General features: G+C 47.6%; 1 protein-coding gene across 1 annotated transcript; it reads left to right on the forward strand.

The window, feature by feature from the left end:
* Positions 1–1,484: 1,484 nt before the first annotated feature.
* LOC125425420 (mitogen-activated protein kinase kinase kinase kinase 5-like) lies at positions 1,485–11,686 on the forward strand (the record flags this gene model as incomplete). Its single annotated transcript, XM_048483027.1, has 5 exons — positions 1,485–1,566; positions 5,465–5,581; positions 7,013–7,091; positions 8,772–8,830; positions 11,565–11,686. Coding segments are annotated over 5 exons (409 nt in total), but the record flags the coding sequence as incomplete, so codon positions are not given.
* Between the last annotated feature and the right edge of the window lie 1,934 nt (positions 11,687–13,620).

A 13,620-nucleotide genomic window follows, 5' to 3' on the forward strand; every position in this document is an offset into this window, starting at 1 on the left:
GGAAAAAACACCTTTTTTCCTGGGGGGTTTTCTCAGCAAGGAAAAAACCCAGAAATTGTGTGGATGGGATTAAATCTTTGCAACAATTCATTTCAATCAAACGATTAAAAAGAACATGCCAAAGAAAAATTATAAGAAGAAGAAGAAGAGTTTGGATTTATATCCCCCCTTTCTCTCCTGTAGGAGACTCAAAGGGGCTGACAATCTCCTTGCCCTTCCCCCCTCACAACAAACACCCTGTGAGGTGGGTGGGGCTGAGAGAGCTCCGGAAAGCTGTGACTAGCCCAAGGTCACCCAGCTGGCGTGTGTGGGAGCGCACAGGCTAATCTGAATTCCTCAGACAAGCCTCCACAACTCAAGCAGCAGAGTGGGGAATCAAACCCGGTTCCTCCAGATCAAAGTGCACCTGCTCTTAGCCACTGCTCTTAGCCACCACTCCACTGCTGCTCAAGAGAGGCTCAAACCGGCCCTTAAACAAGGCACCAACCAAGGGAGAAAAACACTGGCCCCGCCCCAATAAACATATATTTTTTCTTTCCTTCCCTTTCCCAGCTGTTCTTAAGATTTTTTCTAACGCCCAACAACAGCCAGACTAATCAGAGTTAGCTGCTGACTACCATTCTCAGTTGTCATAATTTAAACCAGAAATGTACTAACTACCCTTCAGTTTACAAGACAGTCTCTTCATACAGTCTCCCGTCCAAGTACAAACCAGGACAGACTCTGCTTAGTTTCAAAAATCTTAACAAGATTGGGCTAACCTGGGCCAACCGTGTCAACTTGGCTCACGGAGCTTACCTGTAATAATGGTGTGCTCTCAATCTGCAAATAACTCATGGTGACCCCTGGACCACGTGGCAAGAGGCAAGTGGGTACAGTTACATAACAGCAATATGCAGTCCTGCTCAACTATATAATAAAAGGCCAGCCTGTTTCACAGGCTGGGTTCTACAGCTGGCTTCCTACCCGGTTTTTGATTCTTGGAACATTTTAAAAGATGCTTTAGATATCAGTTAGTGTTTTTGATAGCCATTTACTGCATTCTCCGTTTTCTGTCCATTAACACTATTGGTTTTTTAGCTTTTAACATTATTGGTAGTCATGTAAATTTCTGATTAAACAGAATATTCACTGGACGTCGGTGTATTGTTGAAGGCTTTCACAGCCAGAATCAACTGTGGGTTTTCCAGGCTGTGTGGCCGTGGTCTGGTGGTTTTTGCTCCAAACGTTTTGCCCGCATCTATGGCTGGCATCTTCAGAGGAATATCACAGTGAAATATGTCATAGTGAGAAACACATCTTACTGTAATATACCTCTGAAGAAACATTAAGAGCAGAAACTACCAGACCACGGCCACACAGCCCAGAAAACAGCCAGTATTCACTGGACAGTTTTTATTTTATTTATGAATTATTTTTATAAGCTAGAGTGTGAGCAGTCCCATTAAAAGAGATTAAAATAGCATTTTTCATCTCCTTTAAAGGTCAGCAACATTCCACAATTTTGTCAAAGTAGCACTTACCAAAAATCCAAAGAAGAGGCCGACAGCGGAAAGACTTCTGACTGTAAGTGGTTTGTGCATGTTTTTTTCTTTGTAAAGTTATAATTAAAATCTCATTGTTACTTATTGAAACATTTTCATACTTCGAGAGGCGCCCCTGACAGTTAGAAAGAACAATGAACGTCGAAGACTTTCAGACACGTCGTGTGCTTAAAGAGAAAGCAAGAGTTGATTCTTCTTCTTTTCTTCCATTCAAAAACACATGTGCATCTAGCCCTGTCCTGCTAAACAGCAATCATAAAATCAATACTCATTCTGCCCTGAAGTCTTCTTGCTTGTTGGCAAGCAAGAATCCTATTTGTTCCTTCCTCCCATCTAAAATTTGCAAGGACAACTGAATCAGAATTTCTTACTATCTTGGAAATTTTCCATAGCAGCCGTGTGACAACAGGAAGCAACAGAGCAAGATAGGTTTAAAAGAAGTCTGATTTGCTGCTTCTGTAACTGGTATTCATATTTCATCTTTGCCTGTTGGGATGCAGCCCATAAGCAGTCTCAAGCAGGCCTACTTGGACGTAAGCACCATGTTATTCGGTGGAGGCTTACCCCTAGGAAAGTATCCTTGGGGTTGCAGCTTGCACACATGTAGAAAAAGAAGGGATGATTGTTATACCCTGCTTTTCTCTACTACAAGGGATCCCAAAGCAGCTTCCAATTTCCTTCCCTTCCTCTCCCCATAACAGACACCTTGTGAATGGGTGGGGCTGAGAGAGTTCTGAGAGAACTGTGACTAGCCAGAGGTCACCCAGCTGGAAGGTAGGAGTGAGGAAACACATCTGGTTCACCAGATAAGCCTCTACCACTCAAGTGGAGGAGCGGGGAATCAAACCCGGTTCTCCAGATTAGAATCCACCTGCTCTTAACCACGACACGAGGAGAGGGAGGAGGTGGGGGGGGGGGGGGCTGAAGGAAAGGAGGAAACGGACAGCAGTATGATAACAGCTTAGATAGTGAGGAAAGCAGATTTCTGACTAGTGTTATATGACGTCATAAATTGTCCTAAGAAATAAGTACAATACGCTTAGAAGACGTTAGGACAGTGATGGTGAACCTTTTCAAGACCAAGTGCCCAAATTGCAACCCAAAACCCACTTATTTATCGCAAAGTGCCGACACGGCAATTTAACCTGAATACTGAGGTTTTAGTTTAGAAAAAATGCTTGGTTCCATGGTGCACATTACTTGGGAGTAAGCTTGGTGAAGCAACCGTGCAACGCTTCGAATGAGTGAATCACAACCCTAGGAGGGTTAATCAGAAGCAAGCCCCATTGCCAGCAACCGAGTTCACTCCCAGGTAAAGGATCGTGCCCAGGCTAGCCTAGATGTGTGTGTGGGGGGGGGGTGATCCCCCCCCCCATGATGAACTCTGTGCACGTGTGCCCACAGAAAGGGCTCTGAGTGCCACCTCTGGCACCCATGCCATAGGTTCGCCATCACTGCGTTAGGAAGACCAAAAAGGGAGTCAAATCCTAATTTGGTCACAGATGTTCCAAGAGTTAAATGAGTGGAAGGGACCAATACCTTAGATATCAGAGACAGGAGGTGTCTGAAGGGAAAAGGAAAATGAAGTAGTGTGTGAGAGGTGGAGGTTATGTGGAGCGAAAGTGTGGGTCACCTTAGCCAGAAGTTATTGCCCATTGTTTTCTTTACTGTAGAGGTTAGATATATCACCTCTTGTAACGATTAAGCAGAAAACACAATATAAGAACATAAGAACAAGCCAGCTGGATCAGACCAGAGTCCATCTAGTCCAGCTCTCTGCTACTCGCAGTGGCCCACCAGGTGCCTTTGGGAGCTCACCTGCAGGATGTGAAAGCAATGGCCTTCTGCTGCTGCTGCTCCTGAGCAGCTGGTGGGCCTGAGATAGCCCCCCCTCTTCCTTGAGTCCCCACATGGTACATTTTACAGAGATGGTGACAGTTTGGAACAGAAATAAATCTTTCTTAGCGTATGACTGTCCTCTAAATAAAACAATGATCCCTAAAGGGGCTATGCAAATGAATAACAGCTGGATAATAACACATCTTCATAAGTCGTTAAATTCTCAAAGTGAGGTTGTGAGGTTAAAAACAGCATTTGCTCGCAATTAGAGGGCGATAAATCTGCCATTCCTTCAGCTGCACTAACGAACAGTCAGGTTACAGGTGGTCTTGTATTTTTCCCAACCAACAGTTGACGTTACAGAGATTGTCTGCAAGGATTGTCATGCCCTTATATAAAGCAGTGGTGCGACTGCACTTGGAGTACTGTGTCCAGTTCTGGTCGCCGCATCTCAAAAAGGATATTGAGGAGATAGAAAAAGTGCAGAGAAGGGCAACGAGGATGATTGAGGGACTGGAGCACCTTCCTTATGAGGAGAGGCTGCAGCGTTTGGGACTCCTTAGTTTGGAGAGGAGACATCTGAGGGGGGATAGGACTGAAGTCTATAAAATTATGCATGGGGTAGAAAATGTTGACAGAGAGAAATTTTTCTCTCTTTCTCACAATACTAGAACCAGGGGGCATCCATTGAAAATGCTGGGGGGAAGAATGAGGACTAATAAAAGGAAACACTTCTTCACACAATGTGTGATTGGTGTTTGGAATATGCTGCCACAGGAGGTGGTGATGGCCACTCACCTGGATAGCTTTAAAAGGGGCTTGGACAGATTTATGGAGAAGTCGATCTATGGCTACCAATCTTGATCCTCCTTGATCTCAGATTGCAAATGCCTTAGCAGACCAGGTGATCGGGAGCAGCAGCAGCAGCAGAAGGCCATTGCTTTCACATCCTGCACGTGAGCTCCCAAAGGCACCTGGTGGGCCACTGCGAGTAGCAGAGAGCTGAACTAGATGGACTCTGGTCTGATCCAGCTGGCTTGTTCTTATGTTCTTAGAGGCTATGAAGCTACCTAAGAATGCGTAGATTGACATGCAGATGTGTGATTAAGATCACAAATTCGTGACACAGCGATCTGGGCAAGTTCTCGTGGATGGACACCATCATTTGCTAGGGCAGTCCCTAACTGTTCAGGTTTTCAAGGGTTAACACCAGCACCTTGGAGGAACCTGACTGTCATGCAGAGGGGGAGGGGTCTGTGGCTCAGTGGCAGAGCCTCTGCTTGCTGTGCAGGAGGCCTCATGTTCGATTCCCGGCCTCTCCAGTTATTGGACCACCTGAAGGACCTTTGCCTAAGATTGTGGAGATAGTGCTTACTTTTGGTAGACTGAAGGTCCCATTAAGTAGAAGGCTGTTTCGTGCGGGTTTGGGGGACAGGCTGTGAAAAGTCCAGAAAAATACACAACTATCTGTAAATTCCGAGTGCGAATGCATTTGACAAAACACAGATCGTATTCATTCCCTTGACGGACCAAGGGAATGATTCAGTATAAGGCAGCTTCATGTGCTCCTATGAAATTAGCCTTGGTTGAACCACTGATGATAATGCCAAGGTCATGGTTACCTCAGTCCTGTCCTGTTTGATTTGGAGGCTGTTAATGTTGAATTTTGCTGGTCCTTGGAAGGCATATCAGTGTTGGAGCAAAACATGTAATTTGTTATTATCTTGAGGAGAACCAGAGGCCGCTGGCAGTTCCTGGACCACAGCCGAAGAGCCCCCGTGTTGGAGTGGAGCAGCTCTTGGCATAATTGTGGCTTCTTCGATGCAGTTAAATCTTACACAACAAAAGACCTCTGTCTCTCTCAGTTCCTCCTTCCAAGAGCAAAGTCCTAAGCCAGTTCTCTTTATGATATATTTTTTCTTTACAAGTGACAGAATTTTCTAAGTAACGTCCAATGCTAGATACAGTTTATCTGTCTGTGTTTTGAATGTACTTTTGATTTGTACTTCAGAAATGTCTGTAATGCTCTGGAGCCTATTTTGATATGCCTAATAAAGCTTGTTGTATTGTATATATTCCAGCATAGTTTCGTTGGGCAACCTGGTCTGACTCGAACTCTGGCCACTGAGCTGTTGGACAAGGTGAACAATCCCGACAACCACCCCCACTACAGCGAGCCGGACGACGACGACTTTGAGGTGAGCTCTCCTTCTGCTTCCTTTCCGCGTCTATGATAATGCCACAGAGTTCCTGGTGGTGATTCCTACAGCTCTGTGACATCACTTCTGTGTTTTCTTTGGAGGAGAGGCCACGGTGTAGATGACACCAGCTTTTTAAAATGAAAATTATTCCACTTTGGCTTGGAGTGGTATCGAGCAGTGCGGGTTGCCAGCAGGAGTATGGCGGAAGACCTGTAAACCCTATAGAACAGTGATGGCGAACCTTTTTGAGACCAAGTGCCCAAACTGCAACCCAAAACCCACTTATTTATCGCAAAGTGCCAGCATGGCAATTTAACCTGGATACTGAGGTTTTAGTTTAGAAAAAACGGTTGGCTCTGAGACGCGCGTTACTCGGGAGTAAGCTTGGTGGTAGTTGTTGGCTTTGCTTTGAAGCAACCATGCAACTCTTCCAACGGGTGAATCACGACCCTAGGAGGGTTTACTCAGAAGCAAGCCCCATTGCCAGCAACCGAGCTTACTTCCAGGTAAAGGATCATGCTTTAGTTCTTCGCATGAAAATCAGTGGGGTTTAACAGTGTTTAACAGGGTTACCTACACTGCTTCCCCAAAACTAGGTGTTAGGTTTAATGCTAATAATCTAGCCCAGTGGCCCAGGCCAGCCTAGGTGTGTGTGTGTGTGGTTGGGGGCAATCCCCCCCCACACAATGAACTTTGTCTGTGCGTGCCCACCGAGAGGGCTCTGAGTGCCACCTCTGGCACCTGTGCCATAGGTTCGCCATCACTGCTATAGAAAAAGCATGAAAGGAAAGGGATAAATGCTTTCTCTTATCTAGCAACACTTAGATTATTTTTTAAAACACACACACATAAGATCAGGAACGTACCTGCAGAAAATGGTGCCTGGGGCAAAAACTGAAATTGCGCCCCCTCCAACTCTGCTGCCTGCCATGAACTTCCTACCCGGCCTCCGCACACCCGGCACCAGTTCACCTTGACCTGGCAAACCGGCTGCAGCGGCTGGCACAGGGGGGAATAGGAGGCCGCATCCACTCAGAGCACCAGGAGGTCAGCAAAGAGCGGCCAGAGAGTCGCGAGGGGGCACAGACCGCCATGGCGCAGGGACGACAACAGGCCCAGCCGGGAGGGGCGTGGGGGGCCAGCCCAGAGGAGGCCGCTATGGCCAGCAGAGAAGTGGGGAGCGCCAGGCGGGGGTGCCTCTCTACCGGAGGGGTGTGTGGGGCGATTTCGCAGCCCCCTCATGATTAAATGGGTGGTGCCTGGGGACATGTGACCTCACAGTGGGCCCTAGTATATAAAATATAATGCTGAAATTAGATCTCTTTCTTGGTTTTAATATGTTAGTTTTGGGCCTCGGCCCTATCTTGTATTTCTCTCGCTCGAATGAGGCTTTCTGGCGCCTGACCTATCCCTTTCTGGCCCCGACAGCCTCACCCGGTGATTCGGCCGACCATCCGCTCTACAAACCGGAACGTCAGAGCGGAAAGGACAGCGTCGGAAATAAACTGTGAGTTCGTTGTGTATGTTTTAAAGGCGCGTTCGCCCTGCTCGGTGAAACGGCCGGGACGTTTCATTGCCCCTCCTCAGATAGGTTGACCAGAAGGGGCTTGCGTTGCTCAATGACCTGACAGGACATTTGTAAAATTGCCCCTCTGCAACTTATTTTATGGGATGCTCTGAACGTCAGTGCGGGAGGGGGTACCAGACCCTGCCTCGTTGCGTGTGCTGGACTTAAGCATTTCCTGAGCTTTTCAGAAGCCCCCGAGCTGTGGCATTTGCATGTAGCGCTTCAGGGCCAAAATAAACAAGATGACGGCCGTGGGTGCGTCCCGTGTTTGCCAGCGCCATTTTAGAAGAAGCTCCTCATGCTGTTTTGGCTTTTGAAAACCGGGGGGGCGGGGGGGGGGGCGGTGCAAGAACTCCTGAGGCTGTGGGGTCCCAATCAGTGGTGGGATCCAAAAATTTTAGTAACAGGTTTCCATGGTGGTGGGATTAAAACTGTGGCGTAGCGCCAGTGGGGCTGGGCGGGGTGCGACGGGGGCGTGGCCGGGCATTCCTGGGTGGGGCTGTGGCAAGGACGTAGCCGCTGCGCCGGTCCTTGGGCGGGAAACGAATGCACGCAGGTGCAGGCTGCCACACACGCCGGTGCACCTCCTGCTAGACTGCTTCAAGTTCTGCACGCTACTGCTGAGAAGGAGGGGCGTGACTAAGGCAAAAATCACATGGCAAAATCACCCATTAGTAACCCCCTCTCGGCACACACAAATAATTAGTAACCTACTCTCAGGAACCTGTGAGAACCTGCTGGACCCCACCTCTGGTCCCAATCCAGATTGAGGCCTTGCAGAAGTTTTTTTTAAAAGAACTACAATGGCTTCTAAAACGGAGGCCACCACAGAACGATCTCCCGTCCCGTTTAGTTTGACTCTCAAACGAGGCCAACGAGAAGAGCCGTTTGCATCGGATTTCCAAGAGGCTCAGTTCAGTTAATAAGAACCCAGCAGGGCTTCCACTGAAAACAGCTAGGTTCAAGCCCAGTTGCCAGCAAGATTGTGGGGCATGAGCCCTCGACAGTCAAACTCCCATCCTCAGACTCTCCAAAACTCAACCCACGAAAATCCTTCTGGCCTCTCAGGGATGCTGGACTCCTATCTGGCTCTTCTACTGCAAATCGAAATGACTACCCTTTGAAACCATCCCCTGAAAATGTTTCAGCTTCTTGGATCTGAAGAGCCTCATTCTGGCCAAGTGCCCACAATAATTTAAATAACTCCAGAGGAATCGGGTCTTCTGCGGTTTGGGGAACATGCCGTTAAAAACTCTCTTCGCGTTGTTTCTCCCGCTTGTGCGATACAGCCTGCTATTCCTGGTTGAGAGCCAGGGCTGTATCCAACTAGAAGCCAAATAAAACCTCTCATTACCAGCTGCTCTCCGTTTCTAATGTGGGCGAGCCCCGGTACGTATTGTGAAATGAGGAGGTTCTTGGGAAGAGCTAATAGCCCCTTTGTCAGTGGTCCTTCAGAGGACGGTGGGCGGACAACCTCATTGCGGAAGCGTTGCTTGATTGGACCCGCAGAGAGCTTTTAGTAGGTTCTTCTGCGCTGCTTTTATTAACACCGTCAGTGCTTGATTCTGGGATCTATCCCTGGGGTATTCATTTCAAGTTGTACATGTTTCTGTTTTACAGTTGATAAGCTGCAGTTTGAACCACCTTTGAGAAAAGAGACGGAAGCGAGGGACGAAATGGTATGGCTCCCAGTTTGTTTCCCCGCATGGTTAAAAATGTAATAGTGGTCGTAATATACCCTAACAAGGAGCAGTGTTATCAAATCAGCATCTAAGAATGGGGGGATCCCACACTTTGTCTCCGGCAGGGACGTAATGCCCATTGGGCAAGGTGGGCAGCTGCCCAGGGCATCCCCTTGTGGGAGGCACCAAAAATGCATGGTTCGTTTTGGGGTATTTTTTAGTGGTTTTCCGTTTTTGGCCTGCAGGGGGCGCAGTTTTTAGGCTAGCGGCACCAAAATTTCAGCGTATCATCAGGAGACTGTCCTTATGCTGCCCCCCACGTTTGGTGCAGTTTGGTTCAGGGAGTCCAACGTTATGGACTCCCAAAGGGGGTGCCCCTATCCCCCATTCTTTCCAATGGGAACTAAGGAGATGGGAGCTACCCTTTTGAGGGTCCATAACTTTGTCCCCACTGAACCAAACTTCACTAAACTTGGGGGTAGCATAAGGACAGCCTCCTGATGATACGCTGAAATTTTGGTGGCGATATGTCTAAAAATGCACCCCCTGCAGGCACCAATGACCTGGTGCAAAAAAAAAAATTGGTCGTGGTGGGGTGGTCGCCCATGGGGGTGGGGGCATCCAACTCAGGTTTTGCCCAGGGCTCCAGTTTGCCTCATTACACCCCTGGTCTCCAGGAAAAGTCATGGCAGGGGCCATCTCAAGGCTGGCAGGGAACTCAATACAAGCATGGCACGGATCTGGACAGCAGCTTAGATTGGGCTCCTTTAAAGGGCCATGCCAGCCTTTTGGCGCATGCAGAATAATGCCCTTTCAATCCGTTTTCAATGCATTTTGCAGCTGTGTGGAATAGCAAGACCCACTTGCAAACAATTGTGAAAGTGGATTGAAAGTGCATTATTCTGCATGTGTGGAAGGAGCCCTAGAGACCCTTGAGCAGAACAGCATGGCTCCTGGGAGAGTCTGGGTGACCCCATGTTCCAGAAGTTCAGGGGTGGAGGAATAGATAGGAGTGCATCCTCGCTGTTGGCTCAGTCTGACCCCTTCTCACGAGTTTCCTTCTAGGCCATAGGTGTCAAACTCGCTGCCCTCCAGATGTTATGGACTACAGTTCCCATCATCCCCTGCCAGATGCTGGCAGGGGATGATGGGAACTGTAGTCCGTAACATCTGGAGGGCCGCGAGTTTGACACCTGTGTTCTAGGCCATCACTGTTCCAGTTCAGTGCGGTGAAGTGGTTAAGAGTGGCAGTCACTGTAATCTGGAGGGCTGGGTTCAATTCCCTGCTCCTCCACATAAGCCAGCTTCGACTTGAAGATAAGCAGCTATTGTGCCTTGACCTGAAGGGCCCAGGCTAGTCCCGATCTTGTCAAATTTCAGAAGCTAAGCAGGATTGGCTGCTGCTTGGATTGGAAACCACCAAGGAATGCCAGGTAGAGGCAGGTAGTTGCACCCCCATCTCTGTTTGTCTGCCTTGACCTGGATCGCCCAGGCTAGTCTGATCTCATCACAGCTTGGAAGCTTGGAAGCTAAGCAGGGATAACTTGGAAGCTAAGCAGGGTAGGAGACCACCAAGGAAGTCCCAGGTTGCTACACAGACCACTTCTGTTCATCCTTTGCGTTGAAAACCACATATGGTTGCCATAAGTCAGCGTGGTGTAGTGCACTCTAATCTGGAGAACCGGGTTTGACTCCCCGCTTTGCCACTTGAGTTGTGGAGGCTTATCTGGTGAACCAGATTAGCTTGTATGCTTCAACACACGCCAGCTGGGTGACCTTGGGCTAGTCTCAGTTCTTCTTTGCCTCACAGGGTGTTTGTTATGAGGGGGGAAGGGACAGGAGTTTGTAAGCCCCTTCTGAGTCTCCTTCTTAAGTCAGCTTTGGCCCTCAAGGGCGAAAAGTTATCTTGTGAGACCCATTTGTGTTACCTGTGTGTGATGCGACATTAGTAGTGTAGGCTATTAGGGGCTGTTGACATTTTCTGGTGATTTTAATTTGTTATTCTATTTATTTATTTGTGTGTGTGTGTGTGTGTGTGTGTGTGTGTGTGTGTATACATACATACATACATACATACATACATACATACATACATACATACATACATTGAGTTGTGCAGCAGAAGGCCATTGCTTTCACATCCTGCATGTGAGCTCCCAAAGGCACCTGGTGGGCCACTGCAAGTAGCAGAATGCTGGACTAGATAGACTCTGGTCTGATCCAGCAGGCTAGTTCTTATGTTCTTATGTTCTTTTTTATATATATTATTTTATATATTTTATTTTATTTTATATATTTTATTTTATATATATATAATTATTTTATAATTAGCGGCCCTGTATTCACGCTCTTGACCCTTTGGGTACTTAATTCTAGTGTCATAGGGTTAAGTTCTGTTCCCCTACTTTATTTGTGCTGACATTACCTGTCAGAATTTGCATCTGAACTCTCCCGTAAGGAGACTCAAGGTGGCTTACAAGCTCCTTTCCCTTCCTCTCCCCACAATAGACAGGGGCCGAGAGAGTCCTGAGAGAACTGGGACTAGCCCAAGGCCACCCAGCAGGAATGTAGGAGTTGGAAAACACATCTGGTTCGCCAGATAAGCCTCTGCCACTCAGGTGAAGGAGTGGGGAATCAAACCCAGTTCTCCAAATTAGAATTTGCCTCCTCTTCACCACTACACCGCGCTGGCTCTCAAAGGGCGTTCATGTGACAATTTGTGCCTCCATAGGTCGTGGCCGCTGGAGCCCATTTCGCGTCACACTGGAATCCTTTCGTGGACTGTGGAAGCAGCGCCAAGTAAGTATTGGTCTGCCCAGCCTTGCCAGTGAATAAGTGAGCGTAAGCTGATTCTTGACTGGGGAAAGGAAAAACGAGACGATGGGTCTTATCCAGCTCCGCAGACGGAATGATGGTCGCCACATCTCAAAAAGGATATCGAAGAGATAGAAAAAGTGCAGAGAAGGGCAACGAGGATGATTGAGGGACTGGAGCACCTTCCTTATGAGGAGAGGCTGCAGCGTTTGGGACTCTTTAGTTTGGAGAGGAGACGTCTGAGGGGGGATATGATCGAAGTCTATAAAATTATGCATGGGGTAGAAAATGTTGACAGAGAGACATTTTTCTCTCTTTCTCACAATACTAGAACCAGGGGGCATCCATTGAAAAATGCTGGGGGGGAAGAATGAGGACTAATAAAAGGAAACACGTCTTCGCGCAACGTGTGATTGGTGTTTGGAATATGCTGCCACAGGAGGTGGTGATGGCCACTCACCTGGATAGCTTTAAAAGGGGCTTGGACAGATTTATGGAGGAGAAGTCGATTTATGGCTACCAATCTTGATCCTCTTTGATCTGAGATTGCAAATGCCTTAACAATCCAGGTGCTCGGGAGCAACAGCCGCAGAAGGCCATTGCTTTCACATCCTGCATGTGAGCTCCCAAAGGCACCTGGTGGGCCACTGCGAGTAGCAGAGAGCTGGACTAGATGGACTCTGGTCTGATCCAGCTGGTTTGTTCTTATGTTCTTAGATTGGTATTTTCAGCATTTTCAATGGATGCCCCCTGGTTCTAGTATTGTGAGAAAGAGAGAAAAATGTCTCTCTGTCAACATTTTCTACCCCATGCATAATTTTATATACTTCAATCATATATTTTATAGACTTCAATCAATAAGATCAGAACAGCAAACTCACAATAAAAAGAACAATCTGTCTGATCAGCATCTGCATAACTGGCACAAAAAAGGAAGAAGAAATGCAAAAGTGATGTATATATATAAATAAACATGTATCCAACAATATAACAAATATGACAACAATTCCCACCAACATGAAATGCAACAATGTGAACCAATGCAACTTAATAAACGTTAAGTTTTAACTGGGGATGTTTTGAACGGGTCCAGAGGAGGGCAACCAAAATGGTCAAAGGTCTGGAATCCATGCCGTACGAGGAGAGACTTAGGGAGCTGGGCATGTTTAGTCTGGAGAAGTGAAGGTTAACGGGGGACATGATAACCATGTTTAAATATTTGAAGGGATGCCATGTCGAAGAGGGAGCAAGCTTGTTTTCTGCTGCCTCAGAGGCTAGGACCAGAAGCAATGGGTTCAAGGGGCAGGAAATGAAATTCCACCTAAACATCAGGAAGAACTTCCTGACCGTCAGGGCTGTTGGACAGTGGAATGCACTGTCTTGGATAGTGGTGGAGTCTCCTTCTTTGGAGGTTTTTCAACAGAGGCTGGACAAACATATGTCTGGAGTGCTTTGATTGTGTCTTCCTGAATGGCAGGGAGTTTGACTTGATGACCCTTGTGGTCTCTTCCAACTCTACGATTCTATGAATATGCACAATAAAACACCCAACATAACAAATAAAGGAGCAGCAGTGGCATAGTGGCTAAGAGCAGGTGCACTCTGATCTGGAGGAACCGGGTTTGATTCCCCGCTCTGCTGCCTGAGCTGTGGAGGCTTATCTGGGCAATTCAGATTAGCCTGTGCACTCCCACACATGCCAGCTGGGTGACCTTGGGCTAATAACAGCTTTTCGGAGCTCTCTCAGCCCCACCCACCTCACAGGGTGTTTGTTGTGAGTGGGGAAGGGAAAGGAGGGAAAGGAGATTGTGAGGGGGGAAGGGAAAGGAAGGGAAAGGAGATTTTAAGCCCCTTTGAGTCTCCTATAGGAGAGAAAGGGGGGATATAAATCCAAACTCCTCCTCCTCCTCCTCCTCCTCCTCCTCCTCCTCTTCTTCTTCTTCTTCTTCTTCTTCTTCTTCTTCTTCTTCTTC

The sequence above is a fragment of the Sphaerodactylus townsendi genome, unplaced genomic scaffold (assembly GCF_021028975.2).
Source record: "Sphaerodactylus townsendi isolate TG3544 unplaced genomic scaffold, MPM_Stown_v2.3 scaffold_427, whole genome shotgun sequence".
Taxonomy (NCBI): Eukaryota; Metazoa; Chordata; class Lepidosauria; order Squamata; family Sphaerodactylidae; genus Sphaerodactylus; species Sphaerodactylus townsendi.